This window comes from Hippocampus guttulatus, chromosome 9, assembly GCF_054856545.1.
Source record: "Hippocampus guttulatus isolate MCC_2025c chromosome 9, RoL_Hgut_1.0, whole genome shotgun sequence".
Lineage (NCBI taxonomy): Eukaryota > Metazoa > Chordata > Actinopteri > Syngnathiformes > Syngnathidae > Hippocampus > Hippocampus guttulatus.
In genome coordinates, this window is record NC_141269.1 from 13,120,776 (window position 1) to 13,147,181 (window position 26,406).

Below are 26,406 nucleotides of genomic sequence, written 5' to 3' on the forward strand. Positions count from 1 at the left end.
AGTACATGCACAATGCTGGTGTCATTATAATAACGTATGGGGATGTATGTTGAAATACTAAACATGCATGCAAGAAAAAAGGGCATTGGTTGAGTTTCATTTGCCATCCCTTTGACATCCACCTGCTTCTTGGTCAAAGTATCACCTTCTAAGTTCAGTAAGGAACACCGTTCATTTTTAAACCAACCCTACCACTACCATTCAAACACACAGTTTATGTGAAACCCTTTTTACGGAAACACCAATTTCAACAGATTAGATGCTCAAAGATGAAAATCGAGCTCTGCAAGTGAGTCAGTCCCATCCAGTCAAGACAGACCTCTAAATGCTAAATCGCTTCATATGCTGTTACACTTCAAACTGGGCCAGTGGAAAATGATTATGATATAGCTTCAGTTCAGCTTTGCATAGTTTGTTGGACAAACATCTCCTACTTTGTGACACCACAGGGAATGTAACTGCTCTGTGATGTACTCGTCACATGCGGCACAGGAGCAATGGCTGTTTGTTAGCCTGTGTCCCACTGGAGATGTCCAGTTCAGTCTATTCTCCGAGGAAATGGCCACAAGAAGTTGACTGTCAGATAAGAAAGCTGCTGGCCCACAACAGCATAGGGTCAAGAGTGGAAACATCCCACACATCAAGCGAAAACCGGGCATCTTAAGGAAATGTCTAATCGGTGGGGAGTCCAATTGAGATGTGAATTGGCTGTTAAAAACAAATACCGACTCAAAATGTTTTGATTCGTGTCATAACAAATCCTGGCATATTATCTCGTGTACTGTCACAGGAATGTATGAATGGCAAAACTCAACTCTCAGTATGTGTGCCATACAGTATGCATGCGGGAAGTGAGATACTGTGTAATTGGAAGTTTTTGTGCATGAATGGCAATATTTAGCTGGCTAAGAGCAATATATTCAACTGCTAGGCAGTGTATCAGCGCCTCCGGTCTTACTGCGCTGTTGGCCTCTCACGCCAATAGAGCAAACCACCCCTCGCCCCAACACACACAAATTGGGGAATTTTGGTTGTGACCCAGCAGATGTCCATGCATGAGTGACCCGAAAGAAATGGACTGCAGCCAATACGCATAACTTAAAAAGAGGTACTTTGTAGAAAGCTACAGTGCAGAAGCCATTCGGACTGTGACGCACCACCACCTCTTCCGTGCTTCAAGAGGGGAACACGCTTGGTAGTCTCCTGGTTAGCATTTAGCACCAAGCTTGCTCTAGCCTTTAAAGGTGTCTGCGTGGGCACTCTCAGACCCCTTTGAGAGCCAAGCACCAAGTGGTTGCCTGTCCTGTCACTTGGAGTGACTCCAAGTGACTTGCTCTTTACACATGAGGCATATTTTATTCAGCGATTCCAAAAGATAACTCGTGCAACATCATCATTTTTTTAGTTCTGTCTGGCTTGTTGCCGGAAAGCTGCATCAGTAATTACAATGTGCATCAGTGTAAAATATATCAAAATCGAGGCATATGATGTTAAGGAGTCACACGAAAACAACTTTACAAAAATAAAGCTCGTCATAACCTGTACACACAAAAGTAACTGCGATTGCAAATGAAGCCTTGCATATCAATCCACTTCCAACGTTCTGACATTTAATGATGGCGATTGATGAACTTCAATGCTGGTTTATTTAAGCATGTGATGCATTAGTAGCGAAGGCACTAGAAATAGCTGAGCAGAATGTTTACATATCCGTGTTTGTGTAATGGAGCGAGATAAACCAGAAACTGAAGTGCATCTATTTGCACGTGCAATGAACACAGCCCGGAGCATACAGATGATAGCCCAGGTCCGCTCCCACTGCAGCAATTTGAAGCATTTTCATCCATGACAAAAATAAGGTCTTTAGTTCATCAAGATTTGAGCAGTAATAATAATGATCATCGAAGCTTTGACTTCAGTCAGCCTTTTCGCCATAAGTCAGCTGGCTTTGGCTAAGGGTGCCTGTGACCCTCAAGAAAATAAGTTCTACAGAAAATGAAAAGGTGGATCAACGCTTTTCAAAGTGAAACAAACAGAATTATATAAAAGTTGTTCCTTTTTTTTTAAACACCAGCAGGGAGTGCAACACCAGAAATTAAAAAACAACAACTTTATTTTCCTCCCTAAATCCATTGCAATAGTTGAAAAGGTTTACATATGCCTGAAAAAAAAATGCTACCTTCACCTGCAGGAGTAGCCGTGAACAATGACGAACGATGATGCGAGGAGAAAGTATGCCTGAGAACCAACCATGCCTCAGAAAAACAGCCAAAGCTGATTTACGTTTGGCATGGGATATGTCGTTTTTTGCTAATTACATTGCTATGTCTGCTTGAAATTTAAAAAAACACATATTATATTTTTTTGTTTGTTTGATTTTTGTTCCTAAATTATATCAGTGCCTAAATAACATGCCTGTGAATTATTTTGGTCGAAATGCCGCAAGGATCAAGAAATATATCCCCACTTCGAGGTTTCTTTTTACAGCCCTCTTGAAAGCAGCAGATTTTATTTTTATGCACACGACACAGTTAAATTACACTTGTTATTGTGTGTGTGTGTGTGTGTGTGTGTGTGTGTATGTGTGTGTGTGGTGGGGGGAGCATTGTATATTTCAGGACGTTACTATCACTGTGACATGATAATAGGGTGGAGGGCATGCAGGGACGCATTTTTGCATAGGTACTCGAGCTCATAATTCAGTTGTAGAATGCAAGCAGTAGTAAAGTAAGTCTTCCATCATATGCCACTGCAAGGTAATGTCTGAGCAGGTAAAATCTGCACACAGAGGTATTTTAGGAGGTTTATGCATCAACTTCCCATTAAGGCAAAAAATAAAAAAATAAAAGACATTGAATAATTGAAAAACATACATACATGCAAACATAAATCAATAAAAGAATGAATAAATACATCATCCCCGAATTCCGATCAAGGCTGAATATTTGCGAACATGTCACTATTTAAATCCACATTATAAAAGAGATAAAAATATTCCCACCTAAATGACTCATGATTAAGTGTCATTTTGATTTACCATTCAACAGGGTGTTTGTTGTCATCGTGACCAACCCCACTGTGCAACTGGAACACATTTTGGCACAATGTTAACAAACACGTAGAAAATCACAAAATGTCAAGCAAAGAACACATGTTGACCTTGAGCATGGAAAGCAAAATTCATCCACCATTCAACAATGATTGCTCTAAAATAAATAAAGAAAGAAATAAAGTGCCTTTTCAGCAATGCAGTTAGCGAGTGACACTGACAATTTTGTTTTACATGGGGACTTTTTCACCTTAGCTTTTATTATGGTCAGTACAAGACAACGCTTTTCTAATAAGTCTTCATATAGTTTCCTGTCAAACAAAGCAGCGTTTCTATCCACAAATGGATTTGCTTTGTTCAATATGCTGTACATTATACCAGCTGACACACTGCACAATCAGTGGCCTCTTTCTTCGTTACTCTTACATCATGTAATACGAGCCGAGATCCGCATTTTATTGTAATGAAATTTAGTATCTTTTTTTTATGAACATGGGCTAAGGTGGTGTTGGTCGACTATTATAAACAGCAAATAGGTTGCTGCACAGTTGAGAAGCACATAAAACTCCAACAATAACTATAATAGCGCTCAGAAGCATCCTGACCTTCACCAAGGCCAAACTATTAACAAAAGTGCAGAACACTGTGGCTACAGTCTGGTGCAAGGTGGATGACACAAGATAAAAGGAGTGTTTCATTTCTCGTAAAGTGTACCTCAATCATTCTTCACACAAAAAATGAATTACTTAACCCGTACCAAAAATAAGTGTTGTCGCTTGAAACATATGTCCATGGAAATTAGAAATCCATTCAACTCATTTAACAATTAACTAGCAATCTTGGCCCACAAGAAAATTTTTGATTAGAGTTAGACTTATTTCTCCTTAAAGTTATCAGACAGTGGTGTACACTTAATTGCAGAAAGGACCAGGTGTTGATGAGTGCTAAAGATTTCAGACCTTTAATCTCTTATAAAAACATCCTTCCATCCATTATCTGAGCCGCTTATCCTCACGACGGTCACGGGCGTGCTCACCTGATCTCAAACTAGAATTTACAATTTGATCAGGAATAAATCCTTTTTTAATTTCTACTAAAAAACTACCGGACATTTACTGTGTCAAGGGCTGTGTTCACTCCGCAGCTCAATCCTGAATTATTATTATTATTTTTTTAATCTGAACTGGGGCGGCCCGGTGGTCCAGTGGTTAGCACGTCGGCTTCACAGTGCAGAGGTACCGGGTTCGATTCCAGCTCCGGCCTCCCTGTGTGGAGTTTGCATGTTCTCCCCGGGCCTGCGTGGGTTTTCTCCGGGTGCTCCGGTTTCCTCCCACATTCCAAAAAACATGTATGGCAGGCTGATTGGGCGCTCTAAATTGTCCCTCGGTGTGAGTGTGGGCGTGGATGGTTGTTCGTCTCTGTGTGCCCTGCGATTGGCTGGCAACTGATTCAGGGTGTCCCCCGCCTACTGCCCGAAGACGGCTGGGATAGGCTCCAGCACCCCCCGCGACCCTAGTGAGGATCAAGCGGTTCGGAAAATGGATGGATGGATGGATAATCTGAACTGGCAGCCTCTTTCATTTGTGGGTATAAATCGGATATGTATGTGATGTGTCTGCAGTATGAACACCCATCCATATACATCCAATCTATTCGTCATGGCTGGTGTGAGTGCTTTCAAGACTCCTGACAATCGTCTGTGACTCTGTAAAGTTCTTGGGAGTAGCATTATTCACTTTTATCTTTAACTTAATCCCACCTGAAACATGAAGCATAAAGTGGACATTTGTGGTGATAGTAGTAATTCAACGATGCAGATGGTTCATACAGTATGTTATGCATGGCAATGACGTGACGCCGTCTTTAGGAGACATCTCAATGAAATGAGGACATCGAGGAATGTCCTCGATATACTGTATACGCAAAATATTTCTACCTCCTCCCGCCTCACTCACTGTATTCCTATTAGAATTAACCAGAATGACCAAACGGAATGAAAAAGCTCTATATAAATACGACAATCGGAATAAAAATACAGACGGAATTTCATTTGGATTCACAGTAGTGGTAAATTCCTTTCCTCAATGCGAACAAGCGTCATGTAAACGGTTCAATCAGAATAATCAAGCTGCGTCCGGCCTGTGTATGCTCTGTCAGAAATGCGGAGTGAGGACGTCATATACCCACTTTATGGTGGCAGCGTCTTACCAGAGCTCGTCTGCGACGGGAGAACTTATTTTAAAGTACTTAAACTACTGTGCATAATAGACGAATAAACTCTAGCTTGACAAATCACATGATGTTTCCATCAATCGCCACGTGTCACATGGCTGTCATATCCCTGAATTGATCAACGTGGTTAAGCATGTCAACGACAGGTTGGAATAGATCATGTCAAAGGTGAACACGTGACCATATATCTTCCTTCTGAATGATTTCAATCAGAATGACCAAAATGTCTCCATGTAAACTCGGTTATAGACAAGAGGTTGTTAAATCAACACTCAATGTACGTATCATCGCAGATCTTTATTTTATTTTTTTGCCTCACACGTTTACATACAGTACATGGTCGGATGTTAGCATACGCCCACTTAGCCTCAAATACGGGTTAAGAGCATCTACTGATGTTACAAAAAGACAACTGGTATTACCGAAACATTAACATTATTTTTGTAGCCATCAATGGAGTTAAGTGCAGCTGTGGCAGTTGGTGGTAGTCAAATACATTTCTTAAGCATTCCATTCCATTCCATTTTTGTTTTCTTTTTTGTTTGACTCTTGATTTTAACCACTGCAAAGTATTTAGTGAATTGGACAACGTTCTGCCCAACACAAGGTGGATATATGTGAAAGGCACCACGTCTTATGACGAGCTCATATAACTGCTTCAAACCATTGCACTTTAGCTGTAATAAACTATCTGGCACAAAACCATCTTTTTTTTCCCCCCTTCACTCACCTAATTAATCAGCAGTGGGCAGCGCCTGACATCCTGAGCTTGCGTTATTCTGCATTTGTACTGTGCTAAAAAGCTGTGGCTCTAATTAGGAGGGATGATCTATTTTCCATAATGAGAATTGATTGCTTTTCTTCTGCACGACCAAGCATTTTCTATCTTTCCCTCATTCTTTTCAAATGAAGGCCCCGGTCTCTCTTGCTTGTTCTCTTAACACAGACACACGTCAGAGCTGTACCACAGAAAAGGACTAAATGAAGCACTTTGTGATTAATGGGCCTAATTTTCAGAAGATTTGATTTGGCGATGACAGCCCACTTCACCTCAAAAGCCATTTGATTACCAGATTTAGGCACGAGTGAAATAGTCAAAATGCTCACAGTCAACTGTCTCACTACATTTTACTGGTCACGTCGTGACTTTCGCAGCTGCATTAAAACAAATATAGGCTTTGAAGAAATAATGACAACAACAACAACAACAACAATAATAGTAAGAAAAAGAAGAAGAAGAAGACTCTACTATTTACTATAATCCAGTGGCAGACCATGCATTTAATCCCTTGTCTTTCAGTGGGGACTTTATCTACTAATTCAAGGAACACGCCAATGAATGTTCATTGTCCTTCATTCTATTAGGCAGTGTGTATAAACATCCATCCATTATCTGAACTGCTTTATCCTCATGAGGTCCATGGGCATGCTGGAGCTTAGTGCAAATGTCAATTGCATCCGATTTCCTGAATAAAAAGTTCAAACCAATTAATTCCCATGCCCTACATGCCGCCATATTGGAACTTTTTGGATCAGGTCACGTAATCACTGTGACGTGTTGAATGCTGTCACAAGCTACCGTTCATTTTGGATTTGTGACAAAGTATTCCCATAATTCGATAGCACTCCTAACCAAGTCAGGTTTCATTGGTTCGTTTGAGAAAGAAAAAAAAAAAGATTTACGGCGGCAGTAGCTGGCAAATGCAGCCACCTTCATGGTCCATGAAGCAGGTGCAACTGTTCCATACAGTTGCCTAATGTATAAAAAAAACAAAAACAAAAAAATATATACCGGTATATATACTGTATGACATATTGTCACTAAAATACACATTTATGCATGTCCAAATGATACTCTGAAAATATTAGAATGAAATTTAGCATTATTCTTACTCTCATCTCTTTTCACATCATAAGGTTGCCTCTTCAAGTTGCATTGTAGTGAGAAAAAAGATTTAATGTACATTATTTAATGTACAAAAACCATCACTGATTGTCATCAACATTTATGTGCACATGTATATGCATATACAAATCATGTTCTGAAAATATTACAACGAAACTTGGATTGTATGAACCTCACAAGGTCCTAAGCGTTGCAGTGCTTCAGGAGGGCTAGCTAAATTTATTTCAAGAATTGACAGCGTAATACATTGTTTTTATAGCACAGTAGACCAGGAAACAAGTCCAAAATGGCCAGTGCCGTGTCACAGCACGCAACACGTTTCGATGATTCCGTGAGTTGGTCAAACAGTCCACCGTGGCGGTGTACAGCATGTGTCATTATTTTGATACAGATGCCATTGACATTTGCACTATTGATGTTTACATATAATAGGATGAATGGAAACAAATATTCCGCGGTGTGTTCCTTTAATGCCATCAAAAACATCACACCACAATGTCTAGCTTTTCAGGAGAAATCTGGGAAAAATAAGACCACGTCAATATCTCCTCCTCCATCAGCCATTGTGGTAGCAAAAAAAAAATCCAATCATGTGTGCAGATCACGAGTGATGTGTTATGTTAATCGAACATGGCTGTAGGAACAATCAGAGGACAAAAATGATGTCTTTGTATGGCAGCGAGCTGGCCCTATGTGGGGAATCTGATATTTGATTCATGAAAGAATCTGTCCAATTGCTCATCTAGTTTGCAGCCAACATTACTAGCTCTGAAGCCGTTACTCTTATTTACTGTTTTCCAGCAACATGATAGCGTTTCCTTTTTTTTTATCCATTACCTCAACCACTATTGACGCCCCCCTCCCTTTTTTTTTGAGCAAGCACGTTATCTGCTAATTACAATGCATTGCTATTTCCATTAAAGAAAAATCTTTCAAAATATTCAGCGTCATGAAAGCCGAGGAAGCAACATGCGCAGTGCCTAAATTAGACATCTTGTAAAACAGTGAGCCTATGCTATAATCTCGTCGCCTCCCATGGGTGTCAGAACATCCTAAGCTTTGAATACAAAGGCAGCTGCTCTATGTGGCTGTGGAAGTCGGTGTTGATGCTGTGTAAACATCGCTGCTGATGTTTGCCACTTATTTAGCGCATGTTAATATTAATATTACATGAGAAAGGGGAGCCCTTTGATGATGTAAGTGAACCCTCAAACTAGGGCTATTCTCTTCAGGGGACAGGGAGACGGCCCTAGGAGAAGGCCCTTGGAGATTTATTTCAATTCTGCTAATATTAGCAATACAGCATGTAAGGAATTTACCATGAATAGAACTGCTTTTGTTCATGTTGTTACATCTCTAAACTGATTATAGTTTACACCACGAGCACGAGCAAGCAATGGGATGGGGGGGGGGGGGCAAAAGAAAATCATGAATGCATGTTGTTATCATTAGCATTCCAAAGTCCACCGAGAGCTCAAATGTCTTCTTCAGTGAGAATTGTTTTACAGTTGAGAACAGTAAGATATGCAAATACAAATGTCAAAATATGCCACAAAAATTCTTCACAAAATGTTGATAAACTGCAACTATGTGTTTTCCGCGGAAAACGGGGATGCCCCCCAAAAAAACAACAAAAAAACAAAAACAAACAAAAAAATAAAAATAAAGCAAGCATGAAGAAAGATTGAAAACAGATCTGCGTGAAGGTGAACACGGGGTGCCGAACCGCAAGTATGCCAAGGTCCACTCAATCTTCCTTCAAGGATTACACAGTGTTGAGGGCCAAGATATAGTTAAGCGTACAATTAAATGCAGACATTCTTCATGAATGCAATTGTACCTACAACCCATTGTTAAAAGGTACCATATTTTCTGTACCATAAGGCACATTGGAGTATAAGGTGCACCTTCAATGAATGACCTGTTTTAAAAATGTTTGCACATATAAGGCACACCGCATTATAAGGCACATGCGTTGCGTTATGTATGTACGGGCTAAAGGGAATACAATAAAATACAATGCATCTTTATTTATATCGAGCTTTCACAACTGCTGCAGCTGTAACTAAGCGCTTTACAGAACATTAAAAATACTACATCCAAAATCGGAATATTGATCCATATATAAGGCGTATCAGATTATAAGGCGCACTGTCGACTTTTGAGAAAATGTAATGCTTTTAGTTGCGCCATATAGTGCGGAAAATACATTAACTATGAAGCCATAAAACTGGATTGGGTACAATTTGCTTTTCTCTACTGACAGCTATTTAACTCGACAAGAAGAGCTTGGCTATTTGACAAGCGTAAAATATTTAAACCAATTGCGCTTAGAGAAGGATAGTGTTTGATTCAAATGCCCACAAGCATTTTGGCTGTGTATCCAGACACTCAAACCACAAGGTCATCAAGACAGCTGTACGTGACAAGACCAAAAGGGTCAGTTTTAGTCGAGAGAAAAGATGCTTGATCAGCCATTCAGCTCTCTTTTTAGTAAGAACTTTCGGATGAGTCAGAGGAAGCGTCAATACACCAAACTGGTATATTGACCAAAGTGATTTGGAAGAGCTGAGTGGGTGTGTGTGGCTCTTCAAAAGCCATCAATGCACTCAATCCATCCAAGTGATTTCGACCCTTCTGTTCAATGAACTGAACATGGTCAAAGAAGAGTTCCCAAAAAATGCATGGCAAATTTATTAGCGGCCTGTAATAGTCCTTTGAAGTGAATATGAGTGTGAATGGTTTGTAGTGTGCCTGGTGATTGACTTGTGACTTGTGACAATCCCTGGGTGTGCGCTCTTGCCCAAAGTCCGCTGGGACAGGGTCGAATTTGGCAGGACACTTCTTGGAAAATATTCACATGTGAAAGGAGAAAGAATTTAGAATTTAAAGCAACTGTTTGAAAAGACTCCTTTCCTTTTGTGTTGAAAACCTTGTTATTCACAACAACCTTTTCTGGTATGCGGAATATTCATTTTTATGCTTGTGTTTTTTTGTTGCAAGGCTAACATACTTCATGTTCTCAAAACATTTTTGAGAGGGCTAAAGTTTTCTTCAGTCTTTCAAAATGAAGCAGCAGACACAAATAAAGCTTGCCCATGAAGTAATAATAAAGAAGAAAAAAATGAATGCTAAAGTATAGTTCTTAATCATTTTAATAGAACACCACCCAAACTAACAGCATTAGTAATTACCAAAGTCATTGTTTAAACGTTTCTATAATGATACACCTGTATCGGTAGACAGGAAGCAGTTCTTTCACCAAAATTATAACTTCCATACAATTTAAATTTTGACTTTTCCGGTTCAAAAACCGAATTGGTAAATGACTTGCTTAGTTGATTGGGATGTCACATTGTAACATTGTAGAGCATGAAAGCAGAGCTAAAAATCAAAATTAATTCCATCCATCTATCCATCCGTTATCTGACAATTTGTCAGAATTGGCACATTTGTAACATTTTGTCAACAACAGTTTTCCAACAATCGCCCAGCTCTATTGCAGCCTGAACTGTGGAACACACTTACGTCTTCTTCAGTTACCTTTCCTTCTCCATTCGTTTTTCTTGCCATCACTTGAATACAAGTTGACCTTTGACCCCATCTGCCTATATGATTTCTCAGAACTATAAAGTTTTTTTTTTAAATGTGGTTTGGCAAACTTCCGAGCTGGTGTGCCTCCTTTACATTCCAGCCAAGATCCTCTGCTTTAGCTAAAAGGTTGGCAGATCACAGTTTTTTTCGTTTCAAATCCGATGGCCTCCTCCCATGGGACAGTAGACTTGTTGGTGAAGAAACACCAGCAGAATTTGTACTAGGGGACCAGGTATGGGCCCATTCAACTTCTGCCAAGTGATTCAGCACTTGGTGCGACGGCAGGTTTATCTCCCTTGAACTGGTCTGACCACGAACCAATGTGCCTGAGAGTTGCTGAAACATGACTCTGGGGACAGGTTGGGTCCTCTCCAAACCACAGTTGTAGGTTGGTTGGAGAGGGCAGGACATCGTACTGTTATGTGGTTGTGATGATGAAACATATCCTATTGGACTCTACATCCATGCAATTACAAACGATATTTTAAAAAATATATATGAATTGCACTGCATTTGTACGGATCAAGGTCAAAGTAAAATTGTTTCCTCAGAATGTTTCATACGTATATGTGTCCTCAGACTACAAACTCAACATTAATAAGTGAATGTCAAATAAAACAAGCCCATCTATGGTTTTTACATGAAGGAGGAAAAGTTACACGCATGGATGCTGTGTTATGTCTATTCACTTGCTGGGGGGAAAAAATTGAGATGCCAGATGAATCAGAGATAAAAGGGACATTATAGGGCATCTGAAGTGAAATGACTAAGGCCCCATGGGCCATAGTCAAGGATTTCTGATTCATTGTAAATCGTATTAGGTCCGACTAGTTTGAAGCATGGCATAACAGTGATACATGAAATGTTCCCTCTTTCCTCTCACTTAGCAGCTCTTATCATGCTAAATGCACTTGGTGTCATATCTTGGAAGGAAAAACAAAAAAGACCAGTTGGTGTGTATCACTTTCAGAGAGCATAGCTGGTTGATTAATTCTGCCACTGCTTTTGTCTCAGAAGTAACTACAAATTGCTCCGCAAAGGTTTGGTCTGATTTGTCACAAACACTGCCACCAATCATTGTGTTCTCCGAGGATAATGGGGCCGGGAATTGGCTTTTGGAGGGCGGGGCTGTCTTTTATGAGCACATACTTAGTGGCAAAATAACTTCTCTTTGTAACTCCCTCTTTCACAGTTAGAAACAGTTGAGATGTAATGCAAAGAATATAAATGCCAGCTTGAGGTTAAAAGATTGGTTGATTGCATCCTGGAGCACAGCTGTTATTCCCCCCCCCAAAAAAATGGGATGATGACCAGATACCCCGGAGGCACGTGCACTGACTCAGAGATATTACAAAGACACCCAAAGGGAAATCGACTGAGGATGTCAGTGCTTGCAATCAGTATAAAAGTCAGAATGTATGTATTTGGTCTGTACACAGAATGTGTTTATTGCTTCAGTGCTACATTTGAAATATGTTTTAAATCAATACCATTTCTTCATTATTATTTATTGACAACACTTCAAAAGGCCACAGCAAAAGATTCGGTTTTGTTTACATATAACAGATTACTGGTCAGACCCTGTGTTCGATTAAGCCTCCATGTGAAGGTCAGACAGGATATTATTAGCTAGAGCATTGAATTCATATTTCCGTCACCCAAGAAAATGCAAACTCCATACAGAGATTAGAAAACAAATTCTCCTAACTCTGAGGCACACGTGCTAACCACTACTATGCAATTCTTTGACAGAGAAGAAGTAAATCTACCGCATGTGAATAATTGTGGGCATCATTTGCCACCGTGTACAACTGCAATGCATGCTTATACAGTGGCACCTTGAAATTTCAGTGATCCGATTCAGTGACCAGAAGTTTTTGGAGATAAGAGCTTTTTTCATTTGGCTATCTTTTGGGTGGAGGAGGGGACTTTGACGAGGTCTAATCTTGAAATACGAATGCTGTATGGTGGCAGTGAACTCAACTCAGATAACAAAAGCAGCACATTGGCAAATTAAAAAAAAAACTCTTCACAAAGAGGCTTCAAGCAGTTTAATACCACTCCAAATTGGTGTTTATTGTCAAACTAACATGACTGTTCTGTCGATTTTTTCGGGTGTATTAATCGATGAATCAGATTTTTTTTTTTTAAGCACGTTTTAATTTCCGTCCCTGTATTCAAAAACAGGATATTATTTCAACTTGCAGTGACAAAAATGGTCTGACTATACTGATCATCGTACGACTGTTCGGGCAAATGCTCTCCTTTTAATGAAAAACAAAACAAACAAACAAAAATAAAATGCATGTCTGTTTGTTATAAAACTGCAGCCACGGTGTGATCAATGCTAATCTCTTCGGAACTAAAATTCTTGACAAGTTTGTAGTTTTTAACCAAAACCTGACCGCCTGCATGACTATGGCTCAAAGAAGACTGAGTGGTCCTGCAACTCATTTGACCAGCAACCAAAAAAAAAGAAAAAGCATTTGTGAGCAGATGTAGAAAAAATGCATCCGTGATGGTAAAGTAACTAAAAGCTTTCATTTACTGTATCATGTTAAAGAGCCTTTCTTACGCTTTTCTTACTTGTGGCTGACCACAAGTAAGAAACGCGTCGAATTAGGAGGTAGTATTAGGACTTACTCATCACACTATTTTACCAATGAGTGGAGAAGAGTCCGTATAGGCTGTTGTAAACAAACAGAGTATGAAGTATTGCAACAGCACTGAACTTCAGGAGAAAGACAAAGATGTCAAGGTCAGGGGATACTTTGATTCTGACATTAGAAAATGATGGGGCGTAACGTCCTTTTTATGTCCAGGAATATCTGTCACATGCACATTTTGCCTGCAGTGGCAATAAAAAGGAACCATGGCGACTTTTTAAAAGATTGGATAGTCATCTTGTGCTTAAATTACTAATCAGTGAGGAGTGTACTGATGGAAAGCTGGCAATGCAGCATTACTCAAATGCTACGAGCATGCAAAGTAAATAGTGACATCATTGTGGGTGCAGTGTATGAATGGAATATATATATATATATATATATACACACACACATCACAAATCCATCGACCACAGTTAAACTTCCCTGTAGCATGTGGAAAGAGAATTTAAAAAAAATGCTGAGCGATCAGGAGACATTTACCACGAAGACAGACTGAATGTGAATCATTTTCATCAGTTTGTATGAAACTGTGAATCCATTTCATGGAAACAAATACATGAAAACACATGCAACTTAACGGTACCAGCATCATTTAAATTAAGCCTTTGCTGTATCGGATTTACTCAAATTGTGGCCTCCACTCTAATAGACACCATGTTTCAATTAATCACAGAGTCCAGCAAAAACAATTAAGTTCCTCTCCTGAAATGGATGACTCTCTCAATCCCCTTAGGATAGCAGTTGGTGACTGTAATTACCTAATTGGCTATTGTTCACATACTGGTATAAAAAAAAAAGTTAACAGTTAGGGGCTCCCATCCGTCTATTAAGTATGTGACCCTTACAACTGGACATGTTATATTGCTTGATACATCATTTGCACATTTGTCACTGTATCAGTGTCACAACACTACAGGACACCTTACATTGCTTCATGACACTCTGTACTTGTGCGTCTGTGTCCTAAATGTATATTTTGTTAAAGTGGCTTGTTTGTTGTAGTGCTAGAGTGGCTTCACCTATTAGAGAAAAAGTCCTCTTGTGTTTTTAGCATACTTGGCCAATAGAGATGATTCTGATTCTCAATATACAGTGCCTTGGAAATTACCATTCATATTCATATCACTCAAACTTTTTATATTTTGTCAACATTCTCATGCCCCTAAATATTATTCTGTACAATCAATTGCCTTTCGATGTTACCTCATTAGTAAATCAAGTCAAGTCAAGTCCAACCTTATTGTCAAATGTGCTGTATGTGCAACATACAGCACAGATGAAATGTCTTCCCACTCAAAAAGAGTCAACTTATGAGTAATTTACTCTCAGTATAAATACACCTGTTCTGTGAAGGCCTCAGCAGTTAGTTCGAGAACTCTAGTGAACAAGAGCATCATGAAAACCAAGCTTTGACCACCTCAAGGAGAGCGGGTCAAGCAATCATCCTAAAATGGAAAAATAAAATAATGTGACACACCAGCAATCCTATCAAGACATGGCTCTCCACTGAAAGTGACAGAACAAGAGAGGAGAGAAGAAGGAGTCAAGAGGCCCATGGTCACCTTGGAGGAGCTGCAGAAATCCAAAGTTCAGGTCAAAGAATCTGTCTACAGGACAACTTGAAACCATGCACTCTACAAACCTGGTCTTTATGGAAGAATGGCAAGATGGAAGACTTGTTGGAAGAAAGGCACCACAAACATGTGGAAGATGAGAGCAAAGTTGAATTGTTTTGGTCTAAGTGCAAAGTGTGATGTGTATTACAAACCTAAGACTGCTCACGCCTGAACACTCCCCCGTGAAATGGCAGAGAAAACATCATGCTGTAGAGATGCTTTACTTCAGTCGGAACAGGGAAGGTTGTCAGAGTTAGCCCTGGAAGAAAATATGTTGGAGGATGCAAAAAACCTGAGAATGGGAAGGAGATTCTTCTTCCAGCAAGGCAATGGCCCTGAACATGAAGAGAGAGCCACAGTGGAAGGCGCTAGATCAAAAAAATATTGATGTGCTTGAATGTTGCGGTCAAAATTCATTGAGTTTGTTTGCAATGCACTTTATCCAATATGTCCAAGTGTAAAATATTTTGCAAATAAGAATGGGCAAAACGTTAATTGTCTACAAGTGCAAAGCTGGTAGAGACTAACCCTCCACCCCCACCCAAAAAAACGTGGCAGTAATTGCAGCAAAAGCTGTCTCAACAAAATAATTACGCAAGGGGCCTGAATAGAAATGCGCACGCCATTTTACATTTTTATTTGCTTCATACTTTGAAAACTACCCAAACAAACGTTTGTGCTCTTAAGGTGGCAAAATGTGGAACGACTTCAAGGGGAATGAATATTTTTTCAAGGCACTGCACATCTGCATTTAAATAAATGACCTCAGACACTAAGACAACATGAATAGAAAGGTAATCTTGTTGATCGCTGCTACGGTTGGTAAATCATCCTGACTAAAAATAATACCCTATGTCTACATTTATATATGGGAACATATTCATATTCATTTGCAGTGTTTGAATTTAAAACTTTAGTCCCTGAGTGTCCCCCCCACCCCCGCCCCTATCTAAACGGCCTCCATAACATTGTTATATTTGGATCAAGGTAAAGATACAGATATGGCAGAGTAATCTGCTACTCATCAGCCAGCACACTAAATACACATGCTTAGAATAAGCTATTGCACAGGAAATGTCTCTTTAGCATACAAATGAGAGCACAGGACCTGATGCAAAGGGCTTTACATTAAAAAAAAAAGAGTCCAATACCAACCATGAGAGTTGAAGAATGCAACAAAATGTTGAAGGAGATTTCATCTCCCCTGGTGTCCTTGGTTGAGCTAAGTTTGAAGGTCTGGCATAAAGGAGAGACACTAAGGGTGACATTAGTGAGGTAACCTACCTCATCAGCAAACAGTCAGGGTGGACCAAAAGGTCAGTCAAATCACTCGGCTCAAGTCAAAGGAAGCAGCGGTGTCGTCTTAAGTGACAGTATGTAAAGCAAAATGTTACTTTGAAGGGGCCATGAGAACAAAAGGGAAGTCCCACTCAAAGGCAGACACATTTATCACACGGTAGTTACGTTTAAGCCTTTTGAAAACCTTTTGAGGACCTTTCTGGAGCTCGATTTTAACTCTCACATTTATATAAGCATAAAAGAAAAAAAGGGGAAAAAAAGGAATATGAGCGGACGCGGCACAGTCACAAAGTACTTGTGGTTTCTTTAACAGGTAAATTCAACTGAAAATAAAATACAGGGATGCGTTTAACCAGAAATTGTAGTTCACTGACTATTGTTTGAAGAAAGTATTATGGAAATGGAGCTGCACTACCATTGAGAGTTGACATCAAATCATCAAGATTGGCAAATATCAGCATTCTTGAGATCTTTTTAAAAGTGGTAAAGTTTACTGAAATTCTCTTGATTCAGCAGAATTCATGCAAGTACTAAATGCACCATTCTCATGTCAGATCGCATTGCTCATATAGACACAAAGTGCCAAGAGTTGCAAAGCATGCCAAACCAATTTCCAGAATAGAAGCTTATACTACACTGTCACAAAAATAGTTCATTCCTTTTCATTGTACTTCGAACATCGGTCAACATGACTGTCACATCAGCGGTGAGCTCAAATACATGTAGATATTACTTCCTGCGGCTCGAAATAATCAAAGCTACTGTCACAAGCTGCACGGTTACCATGACCATGTCATATCCATCAGAGAAGCACCAATGGCAAAAGGTGTTGGCGAGAGTGATGTATGCACATTTACCCAACCTATTACCTGTGTGTGGCATGAACACTATCCAAGCTCCCATTTGCGGTTGTTTCATGACTGCAGGCTTACATGAAAGCAGTAACGTTATTCTGGCTGTGGAAGCTTTGCACCGTTCTCCAAATTAGCAGCTGCCTCTCCATGCATCACTTAATACAAGTCAGGATGCCTAATGTCTTCAGTTTCTTTCCGTTCAAATTTATTGGGTCTAGTTTGAATTGCCTTCCGTTGGTTAAAATCATAATTGTATCCCATATGCCCTGACCTGCTTGATTCTATATTTGCAAATTCTACATCTCATGGTGAATAAGAATGTGTGTGTGTGTGTGTATGTGTGTTTGAAGGGGAGATAGAGAGCATGTGCATATATAATTTATGACTGACCTCCACAAGCTTGTTGGCATGTTCACGAAACACCTGGGCATACTCCTTGACCTCCTTCTCATTTCCACTCTTGGCCGCTTCGATGAGCACCAACAGAGGGACATTGGTCTCCAGGAATGAGTCTGAGATGTGGTCCATCACCGCCTTTCTCAGCTGGAATAGAATACAGATGAGGTAAGGGGAGGGGGGTCAGATCAGAATATTCATTCATTAACTTCATACTGGAATGAGAGAGAGAGAGAGACAGAGAGAGAGTGAATGAAAATGTGGAAAGTAACTCTTATTTGGTTGAAGTGCAGAGTGCTTACATAGCATAATTTTTCCCATAAGGAATTTTTTACGACGGTAAGACACATTTTTTGTTTTTGGAATCATTTTGTAGCCAAGTGGCAAGGGACCGGTTGTTTCATGAGAAAGTAAATGGACCCCTGTGGTACGCACTGGGATGTCTGATGAAATGCTGGTGGGAACAGTACAGAAAGTATGACAGACAGGTGCTTTATCTTATAGAGGGATGGGCTCACTCATGTAAGACCCCTACTAGGACACGGGAGAGGGAAACAGCAAAAACAACAATTTACTACACACGCATACGATGCATATTTTTAGCGGATGGAGTGTGACAACTGGCATTTTAAAACAGTTTTTGATGAAAATGTAATTTCACACAATACCTGAATTTAGACATCACAGAATATGTCATTTTGACAAAATAAAAAATGCAGATACACATAATCATTTTCAACTATGGCATCAGTGGAACTGTCCATTGCCTCATCCATCGACCAGAAAGTAGACAGTCCAGTTAACAAACAGATACACAAATATAAACTACACTACTTCATATATCTTGGTTTATGCTTGACAGAAGTCTGTACTCTTCCAAATGACATTGACAATATGACAAAACCGCCCATCCATCCATTTTCCGAACCGCTTAATCCTCACTAGGGTCGCGGGGGGTGCTGGAGCCTATACCAGCTGTCTTCGGGCAGTAGGTTGCCAGCCAATCGTAGGGCACACAGAGACGAACAACCACGCGCGCTCACACTCACACCTAGGGACAATTTAGTGAGTTCAATCAGCCTGCCTTGCATGTTTTTTGAACGTGGGAGGAAACCGGAGCACCCGGAGAAAACCCACACAGGCCCGGGGAGAACATGCAAACTCCACACAGGGAGGCCGGAGCTGGAATTGAACCCGGTACCTCTGCACTGTGAAGTCGATGTGCTAACCACTGGACTACCGAGCCGCCATGACAAAACCACAAACAACTAAATTACTACTGCCTCAAACATTTGCCTTATACTATATAATAAGCTTGATAGTAAACACTGCTATCTGAGAAATGAAGAGTGAGCTGAGATAGAGTAAACAGATGTCAGTGATAAGCTAATAAAAAAAAAAACTTGCAAGTCACTTGGAAAAATGACAGTTATTTTTTTTTACTCCACAGAGGGAAATAAATTAAAGTAAATGTCTTCTTTTAAAACAAGATAATCCATCATTAGGACCTCTGGTGAGTCTAGATTAAGTTTACTCTAGTGGACATGACATGGCTGCTCAAGCTGTAAACAACCTGAAGCCAATGTAATGTACTATCTAAGCACCACTTTATCAAGAAAAGTAGTATAATCCCGGATCAGTGATTTAAAGAGCCGCAATGCCAGGTACAGAACATTGTGGTTTATATTCTTTGGCCCATTGGTATGGTGAGTGTTGCGTATGTTTCAGTGCATTACTACTGTTGTGCATCATTGCTATCCAGTCATCTGGTGGAAGGGATGTGGAATGTGGGCAGATATAAATCTCACATTTGCTGCATCATCTCTACACCATGTTTGCAAAAGGCAAAGGTGTGGCATTATTATTCGGGGCTTTTGAGTGGAAAATGTCCACTAGCCGCCTGATGGTCGTTGTCTTTTCTGGTAATACCTTGCCAGGACTATCACTGGAGTAACAGTGCAGCATAGAATTTAGCTATGACCATTTCTGACGAATAAATTTCATGTTTGACAAAGGAAGTATTTTGGGCAATAGACAACATGCATTTACTATCTTGATGCTATAGGTTCACACCAATTCAACAATTATATCATATTGATGAATGACTAAAAGCAACAACAACAACAATAATAACAATCCTTTAACTTGTAATGGAACAACACGAGGAAAAGAAATTCATTTGCCCAGCACAAGCGACTTCAGTAAATATTCAAATTCCTAATCATCATTGTTAGTATTGATACATGTTAATGTACTCTACTTTTCTTTCATTATTTGTCCACAATTTTCATCTGTGCTGTATGTTACACATACAACATGTGTATGTTACACATACAGCACATTTGACAATAAAGTTGTATCCAATCCAATTCTGTGATTATTGAACTCCCTCTGTTAATTGACTGTGAGAAATCGAGTAGTTCTTTTATTGAATTCAATTCCATCTTAAGGTAAAAACATGAATCTTGACAAGGCTTTGTAAGAGAACACGGATATCAGGATTTCTGACTGTTTACAGTTGCACTGTGGTTTATGTTTACCGTTCTTGTGATTCAGAACACATTGTGTCGGATACCTTGGGGTCAGCATAGGAACAGTATGTTATTAAAATGTCAAAAGCAATCACGGCATGACGGGCTGGAGTCACGGCTGAGAGGAAACAGCCTGAGCAAATCAAAAATCAAGTAATAACTCTCACAGAAGATATCTATTAGCGAGTCTGGCATTAAAGAAGAGGAGAGGAAAACTATTAAGGCTGAGTAATTGATCATCAGGGGTCTAAAAATCATACGCCTACCGTAGAATTAGGCGTCAATCACTTTAGACAACAATGGAAGCAATTTGAAAGTCTCTCTCTCTCTTTATATATATATATATATATATATATATATATATATATATATGTGTGTGTGTGTGTGTGTGTGTGTGTGTGTGTGTGTGTTGTCTACATGGGAGAGTGGGGTGTTTGCTTTTGTCCACATGCAGAGCTTGTCGATGAAGTGCTGCGCCCACAAGTAAAAACACAACAGATGCATTTACTGTCTTCTGGGGTTTCGCTTTTTTCTTCACACGATGGGCTAGTAGTAGTAGTAGTAACTGGTAGCTAGTACTGTAGGTAGTAGTTCCCACTTAAACAACCCAAGCTCTACCCTCGGTAATCATAGCAATAAAAAGTCAGTAAATGCCCCACAGTAGATGAATCTGAGGTGGGCAGTGGCTAATTTTACCCGAGACAGAACTGCCTCTTCTAATTAGCAGGTTAAAAAAAGTTGTGTTTTAAACTGTGTTGCGATTTTAGAGTATTTTGACGAAATGTCAGACACATACTTAAAGCACAAGGGGGCCATGTTGAATTGTGAGAAAAAAAACGCTCAATATATGGCTTCAAGACGGCATTGCTACATCATTTGTCAAGATCTTCAATGAAATCTTGCAAATTTCACTTGAGAACTCAAAGAACTTCTGGATACTAAACAACATTTTTCCCTCTAAATCTTGAATTTGTACTCTGTGGCAGCTGTTCTGCCTTAACTTGACAACCCATAACAATTAGGAACAGATGTACCCATCAACAAACTAATGGCAAAAATGGAAATGATTTCAACATCCCATTGAGGAGGGCAAAAAAAGGGAGCCAAACAACATGTGAGGCTGTCATGCCATGGGGAATCCTAGAATTAGCCATCAGTCAATAGGGCCTACAGAGATGACTTGACAGATGCATTCATTACGCACAGAATGATAAGGGCTAAAACACATGGCTCATTTCAAACAACTTATTCAGCTTGGTTACTAAATGCATGCCAATTAAAGCAGCAAGCCATTTTGAACACTCACTCTTTTTTCCATGGTACAAATCCATCCTTGTCCATACTTAAGGCCAGACACGTTGCACACTCTCGTTTCACCCTTGCAAACATAAATTGCCCTCCTCTGCACTTAGGATTACAGGTGCGGTTTTGAAGGCAAAATCAAAGTTTGGATTTAAAACGTAACTCATTTTAGTGCATATATTTTGCTTGCAGCCAACAGCAGTCACAGCTAAATCGTCATCTCTTCCGAACAGCAAATCTCTCAGCAAGCCTGACAGTTAAACATATTCCTGCACGTCAAATATCAGCAAGTGTAGGAATATAATACTTCCAAAGCATGAAGTTCAAGTGTTGACTGTAAATGCAATCCACAGACACTTCAGTGTACTGTATACAAACACAACATGGAAACTTGGTATGGGCATAATATTTGAGTAACTCAATGACATTGGTTGTGTCATCATTGCATTGAATAATCACTTCTTAAAGCAAATGAAGCAAATACGCACTGCAACCAACAATGCCATTGTTGATTTAGGATCAACAAGTTTGCAGGCTAAAGAACAACACACATCAGTGATGGGGAATTGAACCGACCTTCTCCAGGCAGCATTATTTCACTCAGTAGAACACTGGCACTAAGAAGTAAGTTCAGAACAGCTCAGAAGTTTATATATCTGACATACAATAAAACATTGAACAAACTGGGTGAGGTGGAGCCGAATACAACTGACCTTGGGCAAGGGGCGGAGGGGAGTGAGAGATGCAGGAGCAGTCAAAGGAAACCCACAGAGATAATTTGCAAATTCCAAACAAATGGCAATAATTTCAGCCCAAATGTAGTGACGGTTAGTCAGACGTGCTGACAACTGCATTACAATCAAACATACATTAATAATAATAATAATAATAATAATAATAATCCATCCATCTATCCATGTTCCGATCCGCTTTATCCTCACAAGGGTCGCGAAGGGCCATGAACGCCTCTCGAGTCGAAGGAAGAAGAAAAGGCACGGAGACGGACAGACGTAACTGTATTTCTTGAGACTGTGAAAAAAAATTCATAAAGTGTGCGTTTTAAAAAAAACAACACCACAGCTCTCCTTTTTTCGGAGCTGCAACAAAAACTTATTTAATAAAGCAGCGACAAAGTTCACTGAACCAACAGCTAGTTATAACATTGTAAGCATGTCTCCAGCAAGGAGCCATCTTGGGGTCGACATATTACCGTAATGACCATACACAAGGCGCACCGTGAGAGAAAATTGAAGACTTTTCGGTGCGCCTTATAGTGCGGAAAATACGGTAATAATAAAATACAAAATAAATTGTCTATCAGTCCATCCATTGTCTAAACTGTTTGTCCTTATGAGGGTGGCAGGTCAGCAAGAGCTCACCCAAATCTGACTTTGTGCAAGAGGTACACTGTGGACTCTTTGCCAGTATTCCCCCCTTGCTGCCATATTTAGAATATCTAGCTATATTTCACTCTGAAGACATGGATTTGGCAGTGGTGCATACAAGGTTGACATGCGCGGAGTACACAGTGAGTAACAAAACGCTTACCGTATTGGCCCGGATATGAAATAAGACTGAACAAGTGGGGGTCGTCTTATATTCAGGGGTCTAGACATTATACCCATTCACGACGCTAGATGCCGCCAGATATCATTGAAGCGAATGCTGAACTTGACTCCCCAGGCCAAAGTGAACCCCTGCCACGAAGAATAAAAGTAAAAATAGCAGTACCACGAAGAAGAAAAATAAAAAATAGCGGTAAGAAGGAAAAGAGAAGAAAATAATAGAAGAGATAACAGAAATTGGAGAAAGGTAGTGACAATTTGGAGAAAAGTGGGTCGAAGATCGGCCAGGTTAACCGGCAGCTGAAGAGTAGTTATGATGTAATTTACATTTAAAAAAACAGAAGCCATTCATTTACAAATGTGATTGCACTTTAGATTTGAATGAGGCAAAAGAACATGCATTTTCTCTCAAATATTTTGTTATAATCATTTGTTTCAGATGTACTGTAATTATTTTCTGTATAAAAATTAATTTGGTGTTCAAAAAGTCTTTTTTCAAACTTGAGTCTTGAAAAAGAGGGGGTTGTCTTATAATCAGGGCCGTCTTATATTCAGGCCAATACGGTAATATTCTCTTGTACTCACCACAGAAAGCCATAGAAAACAATGCTGCACATTGCTGGTGTCATCAGAGTGTTTGCTCCAACCTGCTTTCATTTCCACAATACAGACTGGCATGTGTGCTTGTCTGCTCATTGATCCTGCCTCTTAACAATAGAGACCGATTTGCTTAAAATGCCCACAAAGCAGGCAAGCTCCTCCCCAATGGAAGGCCCTGTCCTTCGATCAAGCAAAATGACACCTGATGCGGTGTAGTACAATATCATAGCTCTTTGTAATGCCTCGATAGGTGCTTTGGACCCGTTCTGTCAAGCCAACTTTGGAGTCAATAGAACATCCTGTTTAAAATGAGTACTGCCTGCCAGCTCATCAAATGGCCCCCTGGGAGGAAGGAAGTTATAGTTTCCCATCTGGAATAATTCCCTAGTCTTCAAAAGTTGCAGAGGACACATTCACAACTCTTCTGTTCGAGTAGAGCGAATGTAGCATGACACCCAAGTTCAGTTCAGGAGCAAACTGTAAATGTCTGTGAAGCGGAGGAGGGGTGGAAAAAAGAAGAAAAAACTTGACGCTCAGTTCAAATATAAGCCGACCTGTTCTCAAAGAAACATTTTGAATAGAATGTCGACAAAAGGGAACGTGTGCAGTGAGTTCCCATTTCTCTATTATATGTGCTGTGGAGCTGTTCACAGTCGAAAAGAATGACTTGTCCCCGCTTCGTTTTCTTGTGTCATTTTCACCTTTCTCTTCAATTTCCTGATTCATGACAATAAACATTTCCGGGGGGTTAAAAATCTGAAGTAATGCAACAGTTTGGATGTGAACACGACTACAGTCTCAAGCAGATGATGATTTTACCTCTCAACATGCATGCGCTTTGTCATCTCATTATAAATTACTAAGCAAAAAATGTCATTCCTTTGATAATTTCAAGATTCAAACTCAAATGTTTACATGCGATTAGAATGTCCAAGCTAATGCTACTCAATCTTTTTTGCAGTACTACTTCAAATCTCAAGAAATGGCAGTGAGTCTCGCTCTGCCTGTTTAACCCAATATTGCTCCTCATTCTTTTTTTTGTGTCGCTGTATGAATGGCACAGAAAAGGGGGACAAAGTATTTCCGCCAAATTTGAGAAATAGAATTAGAGCTGTACCAGAGGCCTGATTCGCTGAGCAACTTGCTGCACTGAGGTTGACTGCACGACCCTAACCTGAAAGATCAGCAACCACTGCGACACAATCTTTAGCCTCGGTTGGGACCAAAATTGGTGCTGCGAGAACAGCTTGATTTATGAATCTGGTGACTCCCCAGTTTTGAGGTGGCATACAATGCTTGTCATATAAATCTACTACTCAAATGCTCGGCTTTCTCTTTCTACCTTTCTTTGTTTGTCTTGGCTTGCATTACATGGAGTGTATCATGCCCTCTCTTGAGATGAGGTTCGAGCTTCAAATCATAAAAAATAGAAGTGTTCTTATTTTAGTCATTACACAACCACGTAAACATGCACAGAAACTGCAGGATTAAAAAAAAGCAATTAAAAAATAGAAGTGTTCTTATTTTAGTCATTACACAACCACATAAACATGCACAGAAACTGCAGGGTTAAAAAAAAAAAGCAACGCCCTGTTAAATTTGGTTTCTTTTATTTTTGGTTTGTTTTTGGTATTTGCAGAAGGAAGTGTCATAGTGTTGGATCAGAGGTGTGGAGTTGGACAGTTGTATTGAAAGCAATAGCTTGGTTTACATGGAGGCATGTATTCTGATGAATCTGAATGACCAATCTCCATATAAACACCTTCTTCAGAATAAAAAGGCTGAATCCAAATGCAATATCATTCGGATTCACAGGGGTCGTATAAACCTTTAGCCAAACCGAACGAGCGTCATGTAAACAGTTCAGTCAGAATAGCCAAGCGTCTTGATGTAAATACTACGTAATGTCATCAAAGACGCACGTTACAATGCCAGCGTCTTACCAGAGCTGATTAGTGAAGGGAAGACTTGTTTCAAAGTACCTGTAACTTGTTTTTAATATGTTACAGTTGGCAGGTTACCAGCGATCTTCAATCGGAATTATTTCAATCAGAATGAGAAAAAAAAAACATTTACCGGTACCTGTATGTGGAAACCCGACTAATGTCACACTAAAGGAGAGAACGATTTTTATTGCTTCATATGTGTTTCTAATAGCAGTGATAAACTTTTTTTCCCCAATGTTTTATGGGCACTGAAAATGCTAAAAGATGACTTGAAGATTGCCTAAATCAGGGGTGTCAAACTCATTTCACATTGTGGGCCACATAAGGCCTCGGTAGATGTGAAGTGGGCCGGACCATTAAAATTATGTCATATTCTGCTATAAGTAACTAACATAATATGTCTCTCCTTTGTTTTGGTCTAAAGAAGCACAAGAACATCAGTAAAATGTTGATATTTTATGAACATATCTTTTACAAAACATTTCATGAAGCACCTTAGATTTCCTTAGACAAATGTGCAATTTACTTTCATCATTCACATACTGTATATGCATTGCAACTGATCCCACTGATTGTGCAAAGGCACAAAACCTTAACAAGTAATTGGTCGTGAAAAATATAGTCATGCATTTTAAGATTCAACGAGATTTATAAAGAAAGGAATTTTTAAAACATTTACACATGTGCATATAAAATCTAAATGTAATCCCTTCCTACACCTTACAAACTAAGGAGAGTCCTATTAAATGTGTAAAATATAAGGTATTCACATGTCCTTGATAGCGTCTGCTGTGTTGGGTCTGTCTCAGCCCTCTGTCTTCTTCTCTTCTGTTTTCTTCTTCTCTGA

General features: G+C 39.6%; 1 protein-coding gene across 2 annotated transcripts in view; it reads right to left on the reverse strand.

Annotated features, from left to right (window-relative positions):
* ctnna2 (catenin (cadherin-associated protein), alpha 2) overlaps nt 1-26,406 on the reverse strand; it is a 238,571-nt gene that overhangs the window by 64,441 nt on the left and 147,724 nt on the right. For both annotated transcript variants that reach the window (XM_086120279.1, XM_086120280.1), the window contains one exon: nt 17,610-17,762. In XM_086120279.1, coding sequence (XP_085976405.1) covers nt 17,610-17,762 — 153 coding nt within the window. The remainder of the gene's footprint in view (nt 1-17,609; nt 17,763-26,406) is intronic.